This window comes from Schistocerca cancellata, chromosome 9 (assembly GCF_023864275.1).
Source record: "Schistocerca cancellata isolate TAMUIC-IGC-003103 chromosome 9, iqSchCanc2.1, whole genome shotgun sequence".
Classification (NCBI taxonomy): domain Eukaryota; kingdom Metazoa; phylum Arthropoda; class Insecta; order Orthoptera; family Acrididae; genus Schistocerca; species Schistocerca cancellata.
The window spans coordinates 184,952,300-184,980,296 of record NC_064634.1 but is presented as its reverse complement, the minus strand read 5'-3'; the positions used below and the strand labels follow the sequence as shown (position 1 = coordinate 184,980,296).

At 42.7% G+C, this 27,997-nt stretch overlaps 1 protein-coding gene across 2 annotated transcripts in view; it reads left to right on the top strand.

Moving 5' to 3' along the window:
• Nucleotides 1–27,997, top strand: part of LOC126100426 (alpha-tocopherol transfer protein-like) — a 169,193-nt gene that overhangs the window by 130,621 nt on the left and 10,575 nt on the right. For both annotated transcript variants that reach the window (XM_049911030.1, XM_049911031.1), the window contains exons 3-5: nt 2,358–2,517; nt 11,517–11,775; nt 21,012–21,122. In XM_049911030.1, the coding sequence (XP_049766987.1) occupies nt 2,358–2,517; nt 11,517–11,775; nt 21,012–21,122 (530 nt within the window). The remainder of the gene's footprint in view (nt 1–2,357; nt 2,518–11,516; nt 11,776–21,011; nt 21,123–27,997) is intronic.

The following is a 27,997-nucleotide window of genomic DNA, read 5'->3' as shown; positions in this document are numbered from 1 at the left end:
CGTGAAATGGACGAGTGCCGACTATAACACCACGTTCAGACTAACTTAAATCTTGTTAACCTGCCATTGTAGCAGTAACCGATGTAACAACTGCGGCAGACACTTGTCTTATATAGGCTGTGGCGACAGTGGCGCCGTATTCTGCCTGTTTACGTATCTCTGTATTTGGATACGCATGCCTATACGTTTCTTTGGCGCTTCAATAATGTGTATACTGTAGTGTTAGTTATTCATTTGTCATGGTCATCGACGATCAGATGTTGCTTAGTAGGCCTGTCTGTACACCCTGCGTTTTTACTCTGCTTACAGTAACTGTGCTGAGTTTTAGAGGTTAACAGTGTTTGCAACATTTATTCTAGGGTACAACCATTCCCCGCCGGCGAGTACGTACTTCACCCGTTTAAACGGGGTCACACTGCGGGTCTGGGGGAGCTGGATAGACGTATTAACGGATTGATGTTCGTGTTTGTGGGTTGTGTGGCTGTTTTCAGCAATGGTCTGTGGAACAGTCCCACAGCTGTAGACCGTGTTCTGGAGGACTAAGGTCACGTGTCCCTCTGGCGAGGCTACCAGCGACGCCGCGAGAGAGCCAAGCACGGCTATCCTGCTGTCGACTGGAGAGTGAAGGAATGGCGTTCTGTTGTCTTGAGTGTTGTGAGTGTGTCTGTATGCGAGTGATGGACGTACACTTGTATGGCGTACACGAGGTGAGCCGCTTTCTTCAGAGTATTTTCGCTCACGACACACAGGCCCCATCCTAAGCTTCATGGTGTGCTTGGTCAACAGATACAACTCGCTGTCACATCTGATCTTTATGAAGGGTAAAGTGACGAGTGCCCTCTACCCTGCAAAGGCTATTATCCTCGTGTTGCTTCCATTTCTTCGATTTGATGGTGACGTACTTTTTCAGCAGGACAATGCACGTCCACATACGGCTGCTGCGACGCATTGTGCCCTGCGTGATGCACAGCTGCCCTGGCGAGCAGCCGCCCGCGGTAGCCGAGCGGTTCTAGGCGCTTCAGTCCGGAACCGCCGCGACTGCTACGGTCGCAGGTTCGAATCCTGCCTCGGGCATGGAAGTGTGTGATGTCTTTAGGTTAGATAGATTTAAGTAGTTCTAAGTTCTAGGAGACTGATGACCTCAGATGTTAAATCCCATAGTGCTCAGAGCCATTTGAACCATTTTGAACCTGGCGAGCAAGATCACAAGATCTCTGTCAACTGAACACGTATTGGACATAGTGAAACGGAAACATATAAGTTGTTCAGCTTCTCCAAGCACCATTCACGAATTGCGACGAGCTGCCTGGTACAGTCTATCGCGAATTGGATTGTTTGGCGGAAGAGACAAAACAGCGAGGTCATCGGTCTCATCGGATTAGGGAAGTACGGGGAAGGAAGTCGGCCGTGCCCTTTCAAAGGAACCATCACGGCATTTGTCTGGAGCGATTTAGGGAAATCACGGGAAACCTAAATCAGGATGGCCGGACGCGGGATTGAACCGTCGAGGTCTATCGCGAGATGGCACCTTTAAGATCGTTTGCATGTGAGAATATCGCCATAATTGCCGTCAGACAGGGGTACCCTGCGTTTTTATGTGACTGTTTTGGCACCCAATACAGTGATACCTGTTTTTCATTTGGTCTGGGTTTGTTATCATGTGATGAGCTCTATGTGTAGGTGTGTGTGTGTGGGGGGGGGGGGGGGTGTTTAGTGTTTCGATATGAACTACCTGTTACCTCGCTTATCAATAAAATGACCTCTTCTTTTTTTTTAAAAAAAGAAAAAAAGAACAGTCGAGATCGCAATAACATTACTGTGTTAACTGGTTTCGGCTTATCTGCAAGCCATCTTCAGAATTTTTAGGCTCCATATGGCTCCAGATGGCTTATAGATAAGTCGAAACCGGTTAATAAAGAAATATTATTGCGATTTCGACTGTTCACTTTGTAATATACAATCAGGTCGCTACTCTCTGTGGACTATTTTGTCAAAATTTATGAAAGTGACCTTGTCCTTGATGGTATAGCTTTTTTTACGGCAGTCTACATCGCCTTTCATCTAAGGTTTCCCATCACGAAGCCCATACTTTAGCAGATCAAAAACGGCAGATGGTGTTTTATTTCCATGAATCATTTTCGCTCTGCTTATGATGTGATGCATGTCTTACATGGAAATTTTTCGGTATGTTGTGACTTCCATGGGAAGGAATGTATGAACGTAGTGTAGGCCTCAAGCCTCCACCAACGGAGAAAGAATCAAACTAGTTTTCGCGGTAACGTCTTTATGAAGTATTTGTGGTTCGTTACTTGGATCAACAGCGGTGTTATCCCTTTGCCGCCGTATATGTTTTACAGACGACCAGTGGCTGCTGACGTTCCTCCGCGGCTGCAAGTTCTCGCTGGAGAAGACCAAGCAAAAGTTGGACATGTACTACACGATGCGCACCGCGCTCCCTGAATTCATCACCAACAGGGACCCCTTCTCCGAGGAGATGCAGGCCACCATGAAATCCGGGTGAGCTCTTCCAAACTGTGTTATTACCTTGTCTGACAGTTACTCAGCCTTATATTTGGGAGAATTGGCCTTCTTTCCGGTTATTCTCATACCCTGCTAGTGTCTAATTACCAACTAGCTAAGTACCTGGCATTGCCCGATTGTGTGTTTATTCCATTATGCTATTGGTCCATCTCCTCCTCTCCCCCTCCTCTCTCCGTCCATTTCGTCCTTAACCTCCCCTCTGTCCTTCTTCTACACCCCTCTTTCTGTTCACCTCCTCCCCTCACCACTCTCCATCCATCTCCTCCTCCCCCTTTCCCTGTCAATCTGCTCCTCCTCTCCCCTGTCCACCCTCTCTTTCACCTCTCTTTCTCTCCTCCTCCCCATTAATGTTCCCTCTCCTGCCCCCACTCTTTGTCAATCTCTTCCTCCCCCTTCCTCTGTCGTGCATCTCCTCCTTCCCTCTCCCTAGTCCCCTTTCCTCTCTATGTCGATCTCTTCCTCTCTCTTCTCTCTGTCCTTATCCCCCTCTCTCTGTCCATGTCCTCCTCTTCCTGTCTGTGCCTACCATCTCTTTACCACTATCTCTCTGTCCATTTCCCCCTCCCTTGCCTCTCCACTTCTCAACGCTGCTGTATTACTTTCCAGATTCTAACTAAAATGTGTACTAAAACTGGGTGACATCGTTCCGGGGGTTTATGGTGAGCTTTTTACCCGTAGATTTGTCCACATACGCACCAGTCGAATACATTTTACATATATTTGACATTTTTTACACATATTTGTACACATATTTCACCTGTAAGCCTAATGAATTTCTCCGTACAGTTTCATCACGCAGCTCAATGCTCATGATGTATCTACTGAACTATGTGCTGTGCAGTGATATAATTTTGCAGGTACGTCAACTGTCTGAGAATTCTATTGTGGTTCGAGTTAGTAGTAAAGAAGTAATAAATTAAAACGTTATGCGTGATGCGGCAGTTTTTCGTGCATCTCAATATTTATGACGTCAAATCTTCTGCACTCTGTGTCGCACAGTGATATATTTTTGTAGGTACATTTACCTTCAGCTGTGGATATTTTCTACGAAAAGCGCTGCGAATAGACTTAGTAGCAACAAAGCATGATGCCGTAAATTTTTATCTCAGTGTTTGCGGCGTCACATCTCCTAAACTAAGTACCAAACAATGATGTAATTTTTCTGGTACCTTCACTGGTATATGTGATTATTTTCTGCAGAATGTGTCACAAATACAGCTCATAGTGAAAAAGTAACAAGATAAAACGTCATGCATCAGGGCAGTTTTACTGCATGAACAGCGAAGATGTAGTAAGGGATAAACTTTTGATATGTCCTATACCACAACCCAAAAGCCAATTTCTGTCACTCCAAAAATAAAAAATAAAAAATATTGTTATAGCCTACTGACAGCCGTAAAAGGCGAAATACTACAAACTATACTTTTTCAATCAAAAATATGTGTAAACGTCCCCAAAAGAAGATCATTGTAGTGCCTGAAGATACAACCAGCACCCAGCACACGTCGTAAGGCCCTTTAATTTCTTATAAGTTTTTATGTTGTTGAAATACTACGAGTAATTCCTTTGGGACTGTGATACAAATATTACCTCGGTTTGTTGCAATAAGATGTAAATCATGAATTTCGTAACTGGTAATTACTCAACTTCAGATTATCAGTTTACGAGTGGTGTGAAGAAAATTGCGTTCGTTCTCAAAAGTTATCTGAAAAAATTAAAATAATATAAGGAAACATCAATGTTATGTGGGCATTGTATTCCTGTTTAATAGTAATTATCCAAAAAATAGGGAAAAACTTCGTGATTGTTATTATTAATAAAAGTTTTACTTTACATATCTTTATTAGTATTTAACGTCCATAAATAAGATGATAATATTTAATGTTTAAAATTTTAATTTACTTCGAGTTTATTACCAGTTATTGTTTTTGAAAGAACTGTGATTGCCGTTTCAAAGTATGTGCATTATGTCGAGCGAAGTATCAATTTCGTAAGTTGGCAGATGTCTATTGATGAATGTTTTCTCAAATAATCCAACACCGAATCTTCAGATTCCAGTGTTACAATAATTATTTGTGAGGTACCTTGGCCTCTGTCTCTTTGATCGACCGTTTTGTAAATTCTTATCCAGAACAATCAGTTTATTCCATTCAGGATTAAGTTTGTGTATAGAGCACGTACATGCACCTCCATGCATGTGTATGTGTATGTGTGTGTGTGTGTGTGTGTGTGTGTGTGTGTGCGTGAGTGTTTGTGTTTGTGTGTCTGTATGTACACTTTGACTGCCGTTTACATAATGCATAATTTAGTACTGATTTCTTTTCCTTTATTTTGTATATTTCATAATTTTCTTATAAAGTAATCAGTCATCTTTCATTATCTATTCTAACCTTTCTCTGTCTTTCTCTCGAGTAATTGGCTTTTGGTTAGTATATCTTACTTGTTCTGTAAACGATGAGAGGCTTGTCCCATATTTCCAGACCCTGTTATGTCTTCTTCTATCTAGTGACGAAATTCCTGCCGAATAACTTTACATACCATATCTCACAGGTGTTGCATAGTAGCTGGTATATTTCTGTTTCTTGTAGATGTCTGTGTCTATTGTTACTTTTAGGGTGTACTTTTGAATTGAAATGTCTATTTGAATGCTGTCTTTACGCCTTGTCTTTTGAAAATGTTTTACGTTTTATGTAGGAGTTTGTGCTTGTAAATCACTGTTACGAACTAGAACCTTTTTCCTTTTTGTCACGTATATTGTGTGCTATTGTTGTTTTGTAACTATTTGCACTTGTTGGTGTGGAGTTTTGTTGTGTTGGTTGTGTTGTCATTTGTGGCTGTGTGTTTATTGCAGTTACTGACTGAATTTTTTTTTATTTTTTAAATTTTATGATTAGGTCACTACTGTACCTATTGTTTGTGGCTGTTTGTATGACAATGTCTAGTTCTTTCTGGTAGTTTTCTGTGTTGAGTGACACTGTATTGCGTCTACAAAGCATGTGCTTTTGTGCTGCTTGTTTTTGTGAGGGAGGGTAATTTGACGTCTAATGTACGAAAGTGTCAACTGTTGTAGGTTTTCAGATTGTCTTATATCTATTTTTGATTACGTTTTTAAGAATCTCATCTTCTACATGAACTCTGAAAATGTTCGCTGGAGCTCCTGACAGTGGGAAGCGACTTGTTAGCACATCATCTTGTAAATGGTATTCATTATAACTGAAAGTATTTTCATTCCATTATTTATTCGATATTTTTGTGTGTTTATCTTGAGACACATTGTATGTTTTGGGTTTTCTTTTATGATGGTTATTGTATGTGTTACTGGTATGTTTGAGTACATGTTTCCTTTATCAAAAGGAAGAAGACCAGCTTTGTGTAGAATTTTTAGATCTTTCATTAATTGTATTAACTGGGAGATATTCCTTATAGTTCCGTCATCTTTTGTTTTCAGATGCTAATTTTAATACGTGTCTTGCGTGTTTATAAGTGGGAGCTTTATTGGAGATTACAGTGGGTATTACAGGGATGTTTGGTTTTGGAATTTTTGGTTGGCATTGGAGGATGGGTACAGTGGATTACTCTGTATTAAGATTTCTTTTTCTCTCCAACTTAGTGTGTGGTCTGTATTTTTAAAAGTGTTTTTAACTTTGTTGAAAGTCTGTCTCGGGCCGATTTCAATTTTTAATGTTATTTTGTGTAATTAACTCATGCTTTTTGTCGGTTTATTGTTCTTTCTCCATCAAATCTATTTTTTCCCCTTTTCTGTTCTAGAAGAGTGTCTGACTGTATTATGAGGTTTTCTATGTATTTTTGATCTACTTTTGTGTTCAAATCATGTTCCACTCCTTTTGCTAATAGCTGTCATTTTTCATTGTTTAGTTGTATGTTTGTGAGATTCATCACTCTGGGATAAAATTGGCGCATGTGTTTTTAACTGTTCACATTTTATTTTTCTGTGTTGAGTTTGTCATATCACGAGCTCCATTATATTTTCCTATGTTTTCTTCGATTTCCCTCATGACAGTATCTGCACAAATTCCAATCTTGTTGAGTAGCTAAGAGAAAAAAGAACATATTTCCAAGTTGTAAATTGATTTTATATAATTTTTGAGTCAAGTGTTTTTAACTCTCTCTGCTACGTGCATTGTTTAAGACCACTGGTTGGGCTACTTTAATATTTATACTGATTTAGATACAAGAATACTGGATTGACAAATACTGTTAAATTTAATGTGTTTGAAGGTTTTATGGAGCCATGAGATGCAGTCTTTTGAATCTGTAATAGTGGCCACCTACAACTGCCTGGTAGAAATTACGTGACAAGATCCTTGTGATGACCATTTTTCGCACCAGCTGTGTATAGATTGGAATAGTTTATAACAAAAACATATTTTAATTGCTGAACATCAATTTTTTTTGTTTTGCTCATGCACCCAGACATGTTTCACCTTTTCAATAAAGCTTCTACACGAGGGAAGATTGCACGGGTTTCAAATAATGAATCAGATGTTGTGCTGCAACTACCTTTCCATTTTATTACTTAAAACTTACATGAACAATTTTTGCATCTATACAGTACCCAATGTACAGCAACGAAAAAATCATGTTATATTCCAAGACACCCACTGAAGAAGCCTTTTTAAAAGGTGAAATGTGAATGAGTGCACAAATGAGACAACAAATTAATGTGCAGCATGCAAAAGATGTTTTTTCATAACTTACTGCAATTGACATACAGCTGCTGCGAGAAATGGTTACCACAATAATTCTGTTGCTTAACGTTAGTATGAAATCAAAAATAATTTAATTTCCTCCGACTGTAATACCATACAGATCAATATAAAATATGGAAAATTGCTACATTTTATTTATTTAAAAAAGGACATTTAACATCATCGTTCGAGAAATAAATCATGTAGTTAAAATTAATACTGATGAACTAAAGCAGATATCAGCAAGCTGTCTTTAGATGGCACTTGGAAAGAGATATCTGCTGTCGGAACTATATTTAGGCTAAAAAATTTTATGTGGCCATCAGCGTTAACAACCACTGAGTAACATTAATCAACAGGTAATAACACACCACAGCACGAAAAGTTTACTCACCATATTCCTTCATTCTTTCTTTCCATAGTGTAGTGAATATGTGCAATTATGTTTTTGTTAACTCTCGTTATCCTACTGTAGTGATTCAGTTGCAAACAGTGTAAGATAATGAAGCTTTGCTAGCATAAGACGAAACGCAATGAAGAAAAAATGTAAAATGATGGTTTACATGTGTTTGTAGGATGTTTTTAGTGAAAGTAGATATTAAATTTATCATTTCATCATTATTAACTTACCTACCTATAGCATTTTTATACCAATGTGCTAAGTGTGAACTTCTTTTTGAATTTCATACCACCCTATTGGTTTGAAAGTTAAGAATTTTAAGAAATTCATAGTCACTTGTATCATTCATGATTGTAGTGAAGAAAGAACTGGTTTGGTCACGGGGACGAAGGGACTTGCATGTTGTTCGCGGTACAGTGAAGACGTGATAGGAGTTACTCTACTTTGAACATTGCAGCACAGTCAGCAATCGTGATAATCTAATGTATAAGAAACTGTCAGCATCGACTGCGGTAATGAAACCGACCTTTATCTATGTTTCAGCTCAAATAATTGAGCCATCTGCAGAAGATATACCTAAATCTGTAATTTGTCTAAGAGGGCATGGTGTAGAAATAAAACTAAAAGAGCCTGAATAGTCGTAGTCACCGGTTGTTTTAGTTTTATTTCTAGATCATGCCCTCTTAGACAAATTATAGATTCAGGTGTATCTTCTGAGGAAGGTTCAATTACTTGGGCTGAAACCAAGGTAAAGGTTGGTTTCATTACCGCAATCGAGGCTGACAGTTTCTTATATATTTGGTAGAAGTTAGTTTGAACACATTGGTACAGCCGCATGTGTGCACAACTGTGGCATTAGAAATGCTGGAAATGAAGGTTAGTTATGAACTTAACAAAATTCAGCAACCTTGGTGACAGATTATGAAGCAGCTTAACAATGAACCTTAATCACGAAGTGTACCGTGTAGGGACTAACACCAGTGAGTCTCTGCAAAATATTAGAGGAATACGACCTCTCACCAGGTCGCCGACATACTCGCCGACTATGGTCATCCAGGGGAAGTGCAGAACCACGATTCATCGCTGAACGCAATGCGAAGCCATTTATCAGGCGGCTATGATTTCTGTTCATGGCACCTTTCCAAACGCAGCTGTTTGTGTTGAGACGTTAACGGCAGCCTATGCATGGGATGGTAACTACCTGATCCGGATACAGCTACTCTCTGATCAGTGGTACAGAATGACACAAAACCATGCAGTGAGTACATTACGTGTTCTCAGACTGCAGACGCAGTTATGAGTTGTTGGTGCAAGACACAGCAAACCTCACGTTCCCATGCAGTCCAGCATCCTAATGTCACAGAAGTCTGGATATTATACAATTCGCCCAGCCAGCCAAAAGGAAACATACGATGAGATACCTTTCAACTGTCAGATGACGCTAACGCTCTCACACACGAGTACGTTGCATGTCCGTGTCCTTCACGCCAAGCACTCAGCACCTGACGCCGTTCACGACGCCTCAATATCCTAGCAGCCCTGGCAACAACACCAAACACGAGCAACACTAATGCGCCGTGGTGGTCGTTCTACCTGTCACAGATAACTGCACCTCTCAATCATTTATATGCCTGGGGCGATGGCGTGCATGTGTACGAAATTACACTGAATCTGACCATATTGTCTGGGTGCTTCACTTTTACTGTCAGGTAATGCATAGTTTGATGATTCTGTGCAGTTCATATTCTATTGTGAACTTGAAAGGTGGCTACACTGAGCCACAGCGCCAGAAATCGCGCCAGAGAGTATTGTTCCGCCGCCTCCACTGGCAGTGATTATTGAGACGCAGCGACAGGCAGTTCTCACCGAGAAGTTGTGGTGGACACTGCTTGTCGTGAAGTTGGAGTGAGATGGGGTAGTAGTGAGTGTTTGTTCCATGTTTTATGCAGCTATTTGATGGAAGAGATAGCAGATGTTATTCTAATGGAGACATTGTAATGATCAGAGTGCATTTCGTCAATATAAATTAAGGTAACAAACTACTTTTATTTTTCTCTCTCATTATTTCAGTGACCTAAATAATGCATCATTACAGGTTCAGTCAACAAAGCATCTGGCTTGTGTTCTTGTATTAGAGTGTAATTTTGGTTTTCTTGCACAATTATAGTATTTCTAATTTTCTTTTATCACGTCAGTATAACTGGTATTTAAAAATTCTTCTCTTGTTGAAGAAGAACCGTGCCAGATGTGCGTTGAGTCATACTACCACATACAGAACAGCTACACTTGTGCTTTGTTGGTTTCGTAGGTTTTATAGTTGCTGGGGACTTAATTAATTAATTGTATTAACTGAAATTTTCATTTCATTCTTTGTTGTTGTTCTATGCAGTCAGATTGCGTACTAATACTAGTCAGGGCCAGCCGTTTACGAGAGACTGCGTAACCGGACAGACAGTAAAAAAAAAATTATTTGCATAATTATAAAATTTATTTAAGAAAGCCCCCATGCAAACTGTACACTGAGGTGACAAAAGTCATGGAATAGCGATATACCTGTAGTATCGTGTACACTAGGTGTAAAAGGGAAACGCATTTGTACTCACGTAATTCATGTGAAAAGACGACCTAAGTGATTACGGCTGCACAGCGATATTTGATAGATTTTGGTCTGGGAATGGTAGTTGGAGCTATCCACAATGGACATTTCATTTTGGAAATCATACGGGAATTCAGAGATCCATACTGTCAAGAGTGTGCCGATAATACCAAATTTCAGGCATCACCTCTCACCGAGGATAACGCAGTAGCCGACGGCCTTCACTTAACGCCTGAGAACAGCGACGCTCGCGTAGAGTTGTCATTGCTAACAGACAAGCAACAGTACGTGAAATAACAGCAGAAATCACTGTGCGATGCACCTGGAACGTGTCCGTCAGGACAATGCGGCGAAATTTGGCGTTAACAGGGTATAGCAGCAGACGACCGACGCGAGTGCCCTTGCTAACAGCACGACATCGCCTGCAGCGGCTCTTCTGGGCTTGTGATCATTCCGGCTGGACCCTAGACGACTGGAAAACCGCGCCCTGATCAGATGAGTTCCGATTTCAGTTGGGAAGAGCTGATGGTTTGATTCGAGTGTGGCGCAGACTCCACGAAGCCAAGAACGCAAGTTGTCAACAAAGCACAGCGTAAGCTGCTGGTGACTCCACAATAGAGTGGGCTGTGTTTAGATGGAATGGCCAACTGAAACGATCGTTGACTGGAAATGGTAATATTCAGCTACTTGGAGATCATTTACAACCATTCATGGACCTCACGTTCTCAAACAACCATGGAATTTTTGTGGATGACAATGCGCAGTGTCAGAGGGTCACAATTGTTTGAAGAATATTCGGGACGCTTCGAGCCCACCATATCGCCTGACTCGGGACATAGTCGACAGGTCACTTCGTGCACAAAATCCTGCACGAGCAACAGTTTCGCTATTATGGACGGGTATAGAGGCAGCTTGGCTCAATACTTCTGCAGGGGAGCTCTAACGACTTGTTGCGTTCATGTCGAGTTGCTGCAGGGTAAAAGGAGATCGGACACTATACAAGGAGGTATCCCAAGACTTTTGTCATCTCAGTGTATGTACTATATGGACTGGAAGATTTTTCTATCCGTTTTCGACCGTAATAAGACGAGTTGACATACAGGAAAAGACCTATGAAAGTTGACGTGCATTCAAACTAGTTGCAAGCAAAAGTTTGGTTAAAGAATGGGTGGAAGGTAACTGTAATGGTTTGCATCCGCTGTATGTAGACGCTGACGTAAATAGGCGTCTCTTTGGATACAGGGTTTACACTGGCGCTGCGTGTTTGCAGGGTGATAACGATGCTGCCTGGCCCGGACTTGGAGGGCCGCTTGGCGGTGGTGGTGCGCGCCGGCAGGATGACACCGAGCCGCGCTGGTGCCGAGCGCAGCTTCAAACTGAACTTCATGTCCACCGAGGTGATGATGCTGGACGAGGACGCGGCCGTCATCGCGGGCGAGGTGGCCATCATCGACCTCAAGGACGTCACCCTGGGCCACGCCACGCCGCTGACGCCGTGGTTCGTCAAGAGAGTCATGACGTGCAGTCAGGTAAGCTCGTCGTTTAGTGCGAGCAGCTTCCTGTTTTCGCGGTACATTGACTGATACATCAGGTCTCGGTCGTACTGTCACAGAAACTTTGTTTCTGTAACTCAAATTTAGGCCGTACACATAGATCAAGTGTTTAACAGTACATTCAGTTCATGCAAAGTTCTTTGCTACCGAACAACGTCTCCGGTCCTTGTGTTGCCACATGGGCACTTGGCGTTCTTTTATGAGACAGAATTGTTAATAATCCGGGCGATCAACTAATCTCTTATGTTTACTTTGTTCTTTGTAAACTTCATCTTTCGATCATACCCATAGGCAAAAAGCCAAAAACGTAAAGTCGGAGTACCTTGGTGATCAGGAATCGTGACAATTTCTGCCAATCCATCTTCCAGGGAATATCAGCTGCAGATGATGTGTCACTTGACGAATAGAATGTGCAGGACTCCGTCAAGTACAAGGGTCATACACTCGTAGCCAAAGGAACATCTTCTAATATTGCTGGAAGCTCATTTTCAAGACTGACTGGGCATGTTGTGTTGCCACATCGTCGTACAGGACCCTTTACCTGGGATGGCTAAAAGGGGAAATGTACAAAGAAAAAGCATACACAATAGTCGAACTGATCTTTCGGATTATGACTAGCGCCGCCCCCCTAAAAGAATATCAAGGTGATCACAGAAGTGCTACACACTAGAGATGGGCAGAGTCGTTCATCCTCGGTAAATAGTTCACTGGTGATCGCTCTTTTTTGGGATCCGTTCGTTTTTACTCGTTCACCGTTCATTGTGCTTGGTATATGGTTCTTATGCAAAATTGAAAATTAGTAGCATAGGTGACTGAAGATGGAAGTCGCCAAGAGGGGGCACCTGCCTTCCCCTGGAGTAGAGAAGTTTTATTCATAACAAAATTTTCATGCACTTGTAATTTTCATTATTCTGTCAAACATCTCGATTAGCTAACTGCTGCGTTATGTGACTGATCGCAGTGAAATAATATAAGCTGGCGCACGAAAAACTGGCCCCGGGTACAGACTGCTTGCCAATTACGCACTATTTGTTGGCCGCTACGAGCAGAATAGATAAACATGTAATAATTAGGCGGTTAAGAAATATCAAATAAGATAATGGAAACACCTTCGAAACAACAGATGACGATTGGTAAGCGACAATGAGCAGTCTAGTACTCGGCGCCGATATTTCGAGCACCACACTGTACCACTGAAATAATATTGGAGTAGTTATCATGTCCTCCTTACAAAATGTGGCATCATACACTCTATTACGAAGCGCGGGCTTCATTCCGTTGTAAGATGGTCTGCCTTGGGCGAGACAGACGGGAACGGAACCGAGTCTGGAACGAGACCGGCCGATGTGCCGTTCGGGAACGAGACCGACCGTTTCCCGTTCCCGGGATCTATAAGTAGAAAGTCGCGACCAAAGTGAACTATGAAAGACCGTTCCTTAGAATTCGTTCCTCGCTCGTTCCGTTCATCTTGGTGAACCGTTCCTTTGGACCCGTTAGATCACATATGACTCATCTCTACTACACACTGTGTTTTCAAGAGCATTCGAAAAAATGGTTCAAATGACTCTAAGCACTATGGGACTTAACATCTGAGGTCATCAGTCCCCTAGACTTAGAACTACTCAAACCTAACTAACCTAAGGACATCACACACATCCACGCCCAAGGGCCGGCCGGAGTGGCCGTGCGGTTCTAGGCACTAGAGTCTGGAACCGAGCGACCGCTACGGTTGCCTCGCGCATGGATGTGTGTGATGTCCTTAGGTTAGTTAGGTTTAATTAGTTCTAAGTTCTAGGCGACTGATGACCTTAGAAATTAAGTCGCATAGTGCTCAGAGCTATTTGAACCATGCCCAAGGCAGGAGTCGAACCTGCGACCGTAGCAGCAGCGTGGTTCCGGACTGAAGCGCCTAGAGCCGCTCGGTCACAGCGGCCGGCTAAGAGCATTCGAAAGTGCAATAAAATCAGAGATGGAATTTATGAAAATAAACGATGAACTTTTGTGTTTAGCCTTTACTAACACCTCCTGTGAGTATTTGTTTGAGTTACATTCTAACAGCTGTATCTCTGTAAATACTAGAAAACAGACATAGCTATACGAAAGCTTTCATTCGACTTAGTTTTTAGTAGCACGTCCTAAAACATTTACTATTTCGCTTTAAACTCCCTGTATTGTTATGCGCGTCCAGAGACATCTCGATAAATGGACCTGATTGCGCACTGTAAGCAAGGTGAAATTCAGTCCCAAAAAACGCCGAGCAATTTCGTTCCCCACCAAGGTCAAGCACCAAATCCGCGATCTCAGAATTGTTGGAACGGACTTACTATAGAGTACAGTCTTGCATATCGCAAATAAGCAGTAGGATCAGTAAGGGTTGCGGCCCATCTAATATCTGTACCCGCTCTGTAAGAGCGCCTCCTTATTTTCGGCCATCTTGTATGATTCGAAAGTGTGGTCAATGGCTCCGACACGTATTTGAAACGACTGCAAAGTCTTCCAAACAAGATATTTCAGGTTAAAATAAATTCTCCTGGCTTTACAGTCAGCTTAGACAACACATAGGCCAACCATTAATCAACAAAGTGATTTAGAGAAAATTCATTACAGTTTATATGAAAACAAATTTTTCGTCCCCTAACCTCATAAATTTAGTAGACCAACAGCCCCTAAATTCAATTCAGAAAAAAACCAGAGGTGATTCTTACATGCCACTTTAAGAACTCATATGACACACATCTTCAGAGGAGAGCTAGACATATTCATCGCAATGTTTACGCTATGGCGGGAGCGGTGGCGTCAAAAGCGCAGACGGTGACACCACATGCGACAGCATGACGTAATTAACGACCAATTAGAATACGCTTTTGCGCTGTATGAGGCAACCTCAGCAGCAGTTTTGACAGTGATTTGCTCCTGACGAAGACGACGGAGGTAACCGTAGAAAGCTCGATGTTTTAACCTCAACTAACGCGACAAAAAGACCGAGAATGTTTTATACAACAGCGCCGTCGTGAAAGACGTCGCTCTCATACACATAAAAAGTAACGTATTTCGTAGATCGTTGCACCAGATTTGTTCTAATCAGCTGCAGAAACATGGGACATTGCTCTGTGGACCTTCTGCTTTATAATGGCCATGTCTCCTCGTGTATCTTCAATCTGTAGTTTCAGTCGAATGATGGCCCCGAGCTATAGCGTCGAAGTACACTACTGGCCATTAAAATTGCTACACCAAGATGAAATGCAGATGATAAACGGGTATTCATTGGACAAATATGTTATGCTATAACTGGCAATGGTTACATTTTCACGCATTTTGGGTGCATGGATCCTGAGAAATCAGTACCCAGAACAACCACCTCTGGCCGTAATAACAGCCTTGATACGCCTGGGCAATGAGTCAAATAGAGCTTGGATGGTGTGTACAGGTACAGCTGCCCATGCTGCTTAAACACGATACCACAGTTCATCAAGAGTAGTGACTGACGTATTGTGACAAGCCGGTTGCTCCGCCACCATTGACCAGACGTTTTCAGTTGGTGAGAGATCTGGAGAATGTGCTGGCCAGGGCAACAGTCCTTAATTTTCTGTATCCAGAAAGGCCCGTACAGGACCTGTAACATGCGGTCGTACATTATCCTGCTGAAATGTAGGGTTTCACAAGGATCGAATGAAGGGTAGAGCCACGGGTCGTAACACATCTGAAATGTAACGACCGCTGTTCAAAGTGCCGTCAATGCGAACAATAGGTGACCGAGACGTGTAACCAATGGCACCCCATACCATCACGCCGAGTGACACGCCAGTATGGCGATGACGAATACACGCTTCCAATGTGCGTTCACCGTTATGTGGCCAAACACGGATGCGACCATCATGATGCTGTAAACAGAACCTGGATTTATCCGAAAAAATGACGTTTTGCCATTCGTGCACCCAGGTTCGTCGTTGAGTACACCATCGCAGGCGCTCCTAACTGTGACGCAGCGTGAATGGTAACCGCAGGCATAGTCTCGGAGCTGACAGTCCATGCTGCTGCAGACGTCGTCGAACTGTTTGTGCAGATGGTTGTTGTCTTGCAAACGTCCCCATCTGTTGACTCAGGGATCGAGACGTGGCTGCACGATCGGTTACAGCCATACGGATAAAATGCCTGTCATCTCGACTGCTAGTGATACGAGGCCGTTGGGATCCAGAGCGGTGTTCCGTATTACCCTCACGAACCCACCGATTCCATATTCTGGTAACAGTCATTGGATTTCGACCAACGCGAGCAGCAATTCCGCGATACGATAAACCGCAATCGCAATAGGCTACAATCCGACCTTTATCAAAGTCGGAAACGTGTTGGTACGCATTTATCCTCCTTACACGAGGCATCACAACAACGTTTCACCAGGCAACGCCGGTCAGCTGCTGTTTGTGTATGAGAAATCGGTTGGAAACTTTCCTCATGTCAGCACGTTGTAGATGTCGCCACCGGCGCCAACCTTATGTGAATGCTCTGAAAAGCTGATATTTTGCATATCACAGCATCTTCTTCCTGTCGGTTAAATTTCGCGTCTGTAGCACGTCATCTTCGTGGCGTAGCAATTTTAATGGGCAGTAGTGCATTTGTTGTAGAAATTGACTTCCTACAGCTGGAAGTCAGAAGTTTCACGGAACAGCTTACAGTAAGTTTGTGATTCTTTTAACGCATTAAGACCACCTGTGCTCATCTACATTTCTCAGTCACTGCGCAGTTGAACTGCATCATTACACTACACAAGGGAACTGAAAGAAATGTGCAGTGAGATGAACAGAAATGACACTCTTATTCATAGACGATAATTACATTGAATTTACCGCTAGTTATTATGGCCCTCTGGACGTTAAAAACAACGGGAGATGGTTCTTAATAGGCGTGTGATCGCCACGGGCGGCAGTGCATGCTCTTAACGTCGCGGGCTTTCAAATATTAATTAAATTATGGTGATGGTAGCCCTCAACTACGTACCCTCCGTCTCGGAGTTGCAATATTAAATGTTTTGTCTGGTTGCGTTGTGTAGGGGCTGGGATACGAAGTTGCTGCATTACAGGCCAAATACTGCTGAGTCTACAGTATACGATAAAATTGTACACATGAATCGAATGGTAGAAAGGTTTCTATCATTCGGTAATTGCGAATTACGAGTTAAACACACAAATTAATAAATGAAAGATTGCAATTAAATAAAATCTGCTGGTACTATCTTAACGACTGTAAATGATGAGTACGATAGTAGAAGCACTTTTGAGAATGCGGCATATTTCTGCAAAACACTTATTGGTGTTGATGGTCCAGCATTTAAGTAAAATGTAAGTTGAATAACAGGGCAACAATAGATTCCTACTTCACATAATTAGTTATTGACAACAACATAGCTCGCGGGATATTCACTTCTGAATGCATACTACATCTTCACTGCAGAAGCCACGGAAATCACACAAGAGCACACGTCGGCACTCCGAAATATTTGTATCCTTCGCGACCACGCGCAAACTGCTCCGTAGACCAAGTCCTCCCGCCAACTGTCCCGCACTTCCCGTGTCCTGCCCCGTCTGTTCTCCCACTTCTATCGAGTCTCCTCATTCACGAGCACTGTCATTGGCTAGACCGCTCCCACCATGTCTTCAAGCCAATGCATACTCACAAACATAAAACACTTTCTAAATAGTGGATTTACATTTAAATAACTTGAAATTAAATAAATATTCCTACGGCTGGACTATAAACACGCTCTAACACATATTATTAAATATATTAATAAATTAAATAGACATATGATAATTAAATGGACACCCTCACTGCAAACAGGCGTTTATATACTTCATTGGGGACATGTTGAAAATGTGTGCCCCAACTGAGACTCGAACCCGGGATCTCCTGTTGACATGGCAGACTCCACCGAGGGCACAGAGGATAATGCCCCTGCAGGGTTAAAATATGGCTTCCTGGCCATTGACCTTCTTGTAAGAACGCACACGCTATGCCCGAGCTCGTACTGGACTTGGTAGATTAATCTGCCACGAGTAATGAATATGATGGGCAAACAACTATTAAGCGCACTACGAATGTAGTGGCGTGCACATGTTGGGAATGTGGGTCTCACGGGGAGCGTGCAAGGGATAAGGCCCTGCAGGCGCACTATCCTCTGTGCCCTCAGTGGCCCAGATGGATAGAGTGTCTGCCATGTAAGCAGCAGATCTTGGGTTCGAGTCCCGTTCGGGGCACACATTTTCAACATGCCCCCAATGAAGTATATAAACGCCTGTTTGCAGCGAGGGTGTCCCTTTAATTATCATTTCATTCTATCAAAGCTGCATGGTCATCAACGGTAACTGTTCTTTCGGGAACAGATACTACCGTCATATATAAATAGACATATATCAAAGGAATAGCAAGCAAAGTAGGCCACTTGCCTAATGTCTCTGTGTTTTCTAAAACACAGTAAATAATTCGTCAATTTCTTCATTAATAGCACATATCGGATATAAACAAAGACATAGATGAATCAATATATTTATAAGCATGCTGCTACCGCTTTTTCGTGTAACTGTGGAGTAGTTATAGCCTGACGTGAGCAATAGTAGTCGGCCACTTTGATCTCCAATAACTCACGTACTATTCAAGTTACATGCCTGTAATTTATACCCATTTAGGTTTACACTAACACCTTTCTAAAGACACGTCGATTGACGAAATCGGATGAATCTTTTGGATTTTGGAAATTTGTTGTATAATTTACAGTCAGATACTAAAATTTAAACTAATAAAGATATTGAAAATCTGATTACACCATCAGAATAGTCGTGAAAATAATGGTAAAGTACATGTTTCATTTTGAGTTATCACTATTCATGTGGCTACTATTAATTTCTATACGCACTGTGAAATGTCTGCCGTTAAGGTTTCACAAAGTTCGCCATCTTTGGCTCTCCTGGGGTACAAGTCTCTTTCATGGACACAGCGTCACCGAGAAATTCCCAGCCACGCGCTCGCTGGACCGCGCTCTGGGGCTGCCCCTGTTGCTCAGCTAACGTTCGGCACCGCGTGGCCGCCGCCGGGCCCCGGCTTGCCGAGCGGCCCGTGCGGCCACGCCAACTCCGAACTTAGACTATTTCTAGGGCGCCACAACTCGCACGCTACCTCACAACGTGCTCCCACGCTGGGCACAAGGTTGGTAAGGACTTCTTAATGGTAGACTGTTCTGTTCCTCCACCTGCGCGGTTAACAACCTCTGGATGGTCGTTGATGGAACGTGCTGCAGTACGTCTGCCCAGTGCAATACAACTTACGAAGAGGACAAGTGTATCAGCACCAGTTAATTGTATGCATCGTTTTGACCTTGGTAAAACTGTCTTCGAAATCGGTTATGTGGTAAACAGCGCGATGTCTCCGTCAGGAAACATACGGGATGTGTTGTGTTTCTTACCTTAGGGTAAGAAGATGCTATATACAAGGTTATAGTAAATTCATGTGCATCTAGTGTGTTTCTAAAAGGATTGAGGACATCCTGTAAAATTTCTTTACTCTTAGATAGAATGTATTCTTTTGACCTTACATGCCACTCTCGTCTACAAAACAGGAGTAACTTTACAATTAATCATCATGGTCGTCCATAGTTAACCGTATAAAACATAGTCCTCCAACTGAAAATTACTACCACGAAGCTGATGCTGAACACCGATGTTGTTGTAATACACTCCTGGAAATGGAAAAAAGAACACATTGACACCGGTGTGTCAGACCCACCATACTTGCTCCGGACACTGCGAGAGGGCTGTACAAGCAATGATCACACGCACGGCACAGCGTACACACCAGGAACCGCGGTGTTGGCCGTCGAATGGCGCTAGCTGCGCAGCATTTGTGCACCGCCGCCGTCAGTGTCAGCCAGTTTGCCATGGCATATGGAGCCCCATCGCAGTCTTTAACACTGGTAGCACGCCGCGACAGCGTGGACGTGAACCGTATGTGCAGTTGACGGACTTTGAGCGAGGGCGTATAGTGGGCATGCGGGAGGCCGGGTGGACGTACCGCCGTATTGCTCAACACGTGGGGCGTGAGGTCTTCACAGTACATCGATGTTGTCGCCAGTGGTCGGCGGAAGGTGCACGTGCCCGTCGACCTGGGACCGGACCGCAGCGACGCACGGATGCACGCCAAGACCGTAGGATCCTACGCAGTGCCGTAGGGGACCGCACCGCCACTTCCCAGCAAATTAGGGACACTGTTGCTCCTGGGGTATCGGCGAGGACCATTCGCAACCGTCTCCATGAAGCTGGGCTACGGTCCCGCACACAGTTAGGCCGTCTTCCGCTCACGCCCCAACATCGTGCAGCCCGCCTCCAGTGGTGTCGCGACAGGCGTGAATGGAGGGACGAATGGAGACATGTCGTCTTCAGCGATGAGAGTCACTTCTGCCTTGGTGCCAATGATGGTCGTATGTGTGTTTGGCGCCGTGCAGGTGAGCCCCACAATCAGGACTGCATACGACCGAGGCACACAGGGCCAACACCCGGCATCATGGTGTGGGGAGCGATCTCCTACACTGGCCGTACACCACTTGTGATCGTCGAGGGGACACTGAATAGTGCACGGTACATCCAAACCGTCATCGAACCCATCGTTCTACCATTCCTAGACCGGCAAGGGAACTTGCTGTTCCAACAGGACAATGCACGTCCGCATGTATCCCGTGCCACCCAACGTGCTCTAGAAGGTGTAAGTCAACTACCCTGGCCAGCAAGATCTCCGGATCTGTCCCCCATTGAGCATGTTTGGGACTGGATGAAGCGTCGTCTCACGCGGTCTGCACGTCCAGCACGAACGCTGGTCCAACTGAGGCGCCAGGTGGAAATGGCATGGCAAGCCGTTCCACAGGACTCCATCCAGCATCTCTACGATCGTCTCCATGGGAGAATAGCAGCCTGCATTGCTGCGAAAGGTGGATATACACTGTACTAGTGCCGACATTGTGCATGCTCTGTTGCCTGTGTCTATGTGCCTGTGGTTCTGTCAGTGTGATCATGTGATGTATCTGACCCCAGGAATGTGTCAATAAAGTTTCCCCTTCCTGGGACAATGAATTCACGGTGTTCTTATTTCAATTTCCAGGAGTGTAGTTCCCTGCTGAGAATCGATATAATCTTTTCTTTCTAATTTACTGAGTTACTTGTTTTGTCTTTCAGGAAGGGTACCCACTGCGGCTGAAGGGCATCCATTATGTACACGCGCCACCGTCTTACGAGACTGTGATGAACCTCTTCCAGGCGGTCATGAAGGACAAGCTCAAGAAGAGGGTGGGTACCGCACGGCTGTCAGGCGGCAGAATGAGTTTCTCCCCCTGACATGGTCCGCTACACTCGTCTGCTTTCTGTACTGTATACAAGTGATTCTTCTATCTTTACACAGTGCTGCTCATTTTCACATCCAAGCAAAAGCGTTTTGTATGTATGTGTGTGTGTGTGTGTTTGTGTGTGTCTTTGAAAGAGAGAGAAAGAGAGAGGGAAACAGAGAGAGAGATCAGGTTAATAGGGATAGCGATCCGGATTGTTAAAAGATAAATCAAAATTGGCGGTGTACCTCGAAAATTACGCATGTACATTAACAAAAGTGTACTATAAAAAGATGTTGTCATACACTTTTCATCCATTTTTAACACTTCATGAAGACGTAATGTTAGCAACTATTATAATAGTAGTGACATAAATTACAAGCTATTTTTGAACAATTAGTCATGATTTAAGAGACTGGAACAAGTTACGTAAGGTTATGTATACTTTCGCTAGCACTTCGTTTCAGGATAGTAGCTACCTACAGTTACCAGAATCACCCAGACAGAACAGAGATCAATTTGCCACATTACACAGACCATATGTACGGCGTGTATCAAGTCTTTGCATCAGACTTCTAGGCATGACAGATCACATCACGGGGAATAACTTTTGTCAGAGACGAAATGTACACTGACGCTTCCCCATAATGCTAGGCCTCCTTATTGGTTATGCTCGGAGAGGCGTCAGAGCATAGACACACTGCTGTGTTGGTATGCCTTCTGTGCTGCCTACAATGCAGTCACCTGCTCCGTGTGAAAGAGGTTAGGCGCAGGAAAATTAAATTACCTGATTTGCTTCTAAAACATCTTTTCCACTTATAAAGATACCGCAAAGCAATCTAATTTTTGTATTTTTTTGTGTATTTACCATACGTGAAGCTCAGAACGCCAATACTAACACTCTCCAACAGTTTGACGGAACACGCAAAAATTCTCGATAAACTCGACTCTTAAGTTTTCTAAGAATCTTTAAAAATGGAAAGTAAGGTCGACTTTTTCGATGGCCTGTGTGTGACTGTCTGGTACAGTGCTTATTTACTAAGTGGCAGGCCTTTTCGATTCCTGATCGATGCATACCTTTAAACAAAGGTATACATTTCCGTCAGTCTTGCAATAGCTGGATCGAGTTTACTTTCTGTCATTATCTTTTTCGTTTTTTTTTTTCTATTAGTTTCGTATACCTACATTATACATATGTAAAATTCATTAAATATGTTCTCATTAATACATATATAATTTTCATTTTTCGTGAAAATGTACACCCACAAAACGCGTTTCCATAAAAAATCTTAATTACCTATATTTTGTAAAAGATTTTTAATAAAGATTGTTTCAATTAAAACATTACGAATTGATTTTTTTTCCTCTTTAAGTATTTCACGCTTCAAGGAAATGCTCGTGGAACACGTACCTTGGTTTGGAAACTCTACGCCGGCCAGGAATCGAACCTGGTCTGCCCTACGTGGCGGGCGAGCATTCTACCACACAGCCGTGTGGCCTGTATAGAAATCGACCTTAGTGTAAGGTCTCAAAGACACTCGGAAAACTTTAGACTCGATGTCCTAGCGAATGTTTTAGAGTTGCGTCTAACTGCTTTGGATGATTTATATTTGAGTTAACTTCACGCACCGTTAATACAAAAAATTACGAAAATGTTGTCTCCTTCTTAGAGACATTCATTCTTAAGATTTTCTGGTTGAAAATCATTCACTGGGGTAGGTAGTTTGCAGCGTATCTGGTTAATAGACCCTGTTAGTTCGGTGTAATATCGTAGTCCCAGGGCCGCTGCGTACTAAAGGAGGCCTAACGGTGTCAGAAAACGTCAGCGAACATTTTGTCTCGAACAGAAGTTGTTCTCCTTCACTTTAGACAACTAATGCAAAGACTTTGAAACACGCTGTATATTAACAATAGGAAGCGATAATCTGAAGTTCGGTTTTTTGACACCAGGCGAAAATTAAGAAGTTGGAAGATGTAAGATAAGAGATCCTGATAGCAGTATAATATTTCGCAGTCACTAGGAAACCGAAACTACGCTGGTGGAAAATGAACTTTCAACGCTGAAAAGACCGCACTTTAACGACGTTTTATGCATGTTGTGTACTAGCTGAGCACTGACTGTGAACAGAATTACTGCGTCATATGCCTGTTGACGCACTTCAACATAAGCGCATTGTATAGCCTTCTATAACTGCACTAGAGTCTTTCAGTTTTGCATACTATCGAAGAGGCGTTGAGTGCCGTCTTAGAGGATGTCGCCCCACGCTGCTCCTATCTGCAGACGCTAATCGTCAAGAGGTACTACCAACAATGCAGAAAACACATTATTATTCATCGTCATATTATACACAAACGATGTTCAGTAAAGAACAGGTCGGGCCAATATACTGCCAGTGGGACTTAACGAACATTAGGGAGAGCACGTTGAAAGTGACAGTTGTGTGTTCGAGGTCATTGACCCACTTCAAGAAAATCTCCATTATTATTCAGGAATAACATATAAATAGGATAGATGACATTCTATGTTTATCTCGCACTCTTTATGGCCACACGGTGAACGGAAAAGGTGGCTTCGCACACTGTGATTCTAGAGTTAAGTCCTGTATGTCGATGCCTGCTCAACAGAGCCCTCACAAACGACCACTACCAACTCAAAGGCATGATCTGATGCCTTTACTAAATACACTCTGATGTCTTTCGTCCTGTTAGTTGGATCCCACTGAAATACATGGGAGTGTGGCACAGTAATGAGATGTGAGAAGACGTACGACGAACGACACCGCCGCTCGCGGCACAGGTTTCAGAGAAAAAAAATTCCTTCACTGCCATCGCTCATTGTCTCCCAAACAGTAACTGCTCCCAAGATGCACTATTCATGATACGTCATGCGTATTTACAAATGCAGACACAGGAAAGTAACTCTGTAGTGTGCACCACTTCAAGAGAGTAGAGAACCAGGTCTCGATAAATCAGTCAGGGACGTAGCTGAAAATGATTCACAAAGCACACAACTAGCTAACTTCTCGCCGTCCACTGTGCTCTGTGCGGCACTTGATGGTGATGACTTTAAGCATCGTTAAAGTCAGAAAATTACCAGTTTTCAACAATCTTTTGATTACTGTGCAATCCTTACTTGTTTAATATATGAAAGCAGGATCTGATGAATTGACTGTCTGATTAAATTTGTTGTAGTTGCAATAGGTCCTCGTGCTAGGTGAAAGGTTTAGAAGTCCTTGAGCACCTTGAACTGCAATAAATATCTTTCTTTTTAACGCCTTCTACTGCACTACATACCTTTATTTTCCGTTCTGAACATCTTTCAGACTTACGACGCTTTTCAAAAGTGCTCGTCGGCAGCACATAGAAGTGCGGCATTTGCGTTTCGAATTTATGTCCACAGGGAATGTTGGAAATGGTAGTAAGTTCGACATACATTTAATACGGAAACTGCAGGAGATGCGGCTGGCTCTCCAAAGCAACTACGCAAAGCATAGTCAGTGAATTCTACAACTACTCATTTCAATCTCTTATCATCTGCGTTACGGCTACTAATGAGAGCCCACTCTCATTTAAGAAATTATTTATGAACTTCGTGAATGCTGTTTCGGCCTTAAGCCATTTTTAAGTGGAATACAGCTTTGTGTGCTTTATGGCTGAGGAAAAAAGAAAAGCCACTTTTATACGAATTTCAAGAACGTAACCGAAAAGTAAGTGTGTTGTTGCTTAATTCCAAATCTAGTTTGCATCAAGAGAATCCATAATGCCTCGGATATTCTCTCTGTATTCGTTACTAGCCCACAGGGTTCGAGACTCTGTGGAATGTAGAAAACAGAAAATATTGGGGGTGCTGTGATGTTCGGTGACGCTGTATGGTGACTCTCAAGGACATACCTCCAACACTCTCTGTACGCATGCCTCTGATCCTGTCGAATCCCTTATATAACTCTTTTAGAACGTTTCCTCGAAAAGAGGAATGCAATAACTCAAACTATTATGATATTATGAGAGACTACACCAAAACATTTAATGAGTAATTCCGTCTCCCGCTCTGAAATTCATTAGTTGTTAATCTTACCGTGATTAAAACAGATTTTGACTGTATATGCTCAGCGATACTGCCTTCAGTAGCCTTAACTTCTCTGCTGCCTGTGACCGCTTCATAGCCTATCTGTCCTTGGGCTGCTGTTTCCCTCCGTGACGTCAAACGCTCGTGGACCTTCGTTTTTATATACTTCGTCTTCGTCTACCAGTTCGTAAATTTGCATTTGGGACTCGCAGTACTCTGACGCAAAGAGCAGAAACACAACTCATATAGAAGGGGCACTAATCCCGCTAATGTGATTATGGGTAGTTCTTTAACTCGCTTACCATATTAATTTTCTCTTAAATTACAACCGTACTCGTACCAACGTATACAGCTCACACAAATCTGATTTTCGTTTGAATGCATTGGTTTGACGTACAGAAAAATTAAGTACTTTTCCGACAGAACAGTTCCAAATTAGTCCTGTATGTTTATGAGATGTAGGTTGAATACGCTCACATTTCCTTTTTGTACGGTGTTCGAAACAGGAATGAAACGCATGTTGTCTAGTCAAAGCATTTATTTCCCCTTATTTGTACGCCTGCGTAACATCTCTATTATTATTCTAATCCCAGAAGCCCGCAGATTAATTTTCTCATCACAGGACTAAATAAAATGTATTGTGTCGTTATCTTTTACCTTACTACATCATTCTTTTAACTTCGACTCGTTTTCCACGTATCATTTTGTGTCCCCCATCTATAACGAGGGGTCGACGACACGACACAGTTACCTTTTAAAGCAGACTTTGTTGTTTTTGGGGCATTTCAAATCAGCGGGAAAGTCAGTGACAAGTGATCTATTGGTTATTTTCGTCCATAACATTCTGATCCATCTCCTGATTATTGCTCAAATAGTATACATATCACTGTAACCATTTTTCGGTTAGGAACTTAGAACTTTCTACACACTAAGAGCACTGTTTTTTATTTCTCCCAGACATGTTTCGCCTTTTTGCTTTAAGACATTTTCAGTGGGATCTGGAATGATAGGTTTTCTTTATATGTGTTATTTGTAGGTTATAAAGCAGTTCACCTCTCGTTTTATGTGTGAATAAGTGATTCCTTACAGTTCTCCGACTTCCTGATCGGCATCGGCGTTTCCTCTCCGTTGGTCACATGCTGGAGGTCGCACTACAACTTCATTTACGAAACATAATCACGTTTTATGTTCCGAATCTGAAAGATATAAACTTGCTTATCATTCATGAATGAAGTTGTGGTGTGACATCCAGCATATAACCAGATGACAGGAAACGCAGATGCCAACCAAAAAGTCGAAGAACTGTAACTAATCACTTATCTACAAAGAAAACGAGAGTGAACTGTTTTATAATCTACAAATAACACATATCAAAATAAAACTGTATCATTATAGATCCCACTGAAGATGCCTTAAAGCTAAAAATACGAAACGTATCTGGGAGAAATAAAATAAAGTGCAGCAATAAAAGGCTCTTTTCATTTACAAAACAGATTCGGTTCAAAGATCCATGAAGTTACTCCAATCTAAGCTGTAGCAGACTAGCTTTCTCAGAAAATATAATTTTTTTAAGGGATTGACGCAATCTTGAATGGACTGAAAATAAGGATATTAAATTGTTGCTGTAGTCGTCTAGTTGTATTTATTTTGTGAAGTTACACTGAGGTGATGAAAGGCATAGGATAGCGTTATGTGCGTAAACAAATGGCGGTAGTATTGCGTATACAAGGCAAAAAATAGCGGTGCATTGGCAGATATGTCATTTGTACTCATATGGTTGATTAGAAAAAATTTCTGACGTGATTATGGCCACACGACAGGGACTAACAGACTTTGAACCCGGAACGGTTGTTCGAACTAGACTCATGGGACATCCCATTTCGCAAATCAATAGGGAATTCAATATTCCGAGATCCACAGTGTCAAGAGAATACCAAATTTCAGGCATTACCTTTCAGCACGGATAAAGCAGTGTCTGACAGCTTAACTTAACGACCTAGAGCAGAGATGTTGGCGTAGAGTTATCAGTGATAATAGACAAGAAGTACTGCATGAAATAACCACAGAAATGAATGTGGGATGTACGACGAACGTATGCTTCAGGACAGTCCGCGAAATTCGCGTTAATGGGCTATGGTGGCAGACGACCAACGCGAGTGCCTTTGCTAATCATCTGCAGCACGTCTCCTGGGTTCGAGATCATATCGGTTGACCCTAGCCGACTGGGAAGCCGTGGCATGGTCAGATGACTCCCGATTTCAGTTAGTAAGCGCTGATGGCAGAGTTCGAATGTGGCACGGAGCCCACAAACCCATAGACCCAAGTTATCAACAAAGTTTTGGTTAACATTTTTTGGAAAGCAGTGATCAATTAATTGTTATATTTTGACTAAAGTTCAGTCTTGATCACTCATGTATGTTTTAATGGTATAGGTAACCGGTTTCGGTTCTTTCTACAGAACCATCCCAGACCCATGGCTCCCTTAGGAGGGTAGGCGGAGCTCTCCTCGCTGCTACGCAGTCAACGCGTAGCAGCGAGGAGAGCTCCGCCTACCATCCTAAGGGAGCCATGGGTCTGATGATGGTTCTGTAGAAAGAACCGAAACCGGTTACCTATATCATTAAAACATACATGAGTGATCAAGACTGAACTTTAGTCAAAATATTATCAAGAAAGCACTGCGCAAACTGATGGTGGCTCCATAATTATGTGGGCAGTGTTTACTTGGGATGGACTGGATCCTATGGTCCAGCTGAATTGATCATTGACTGGAA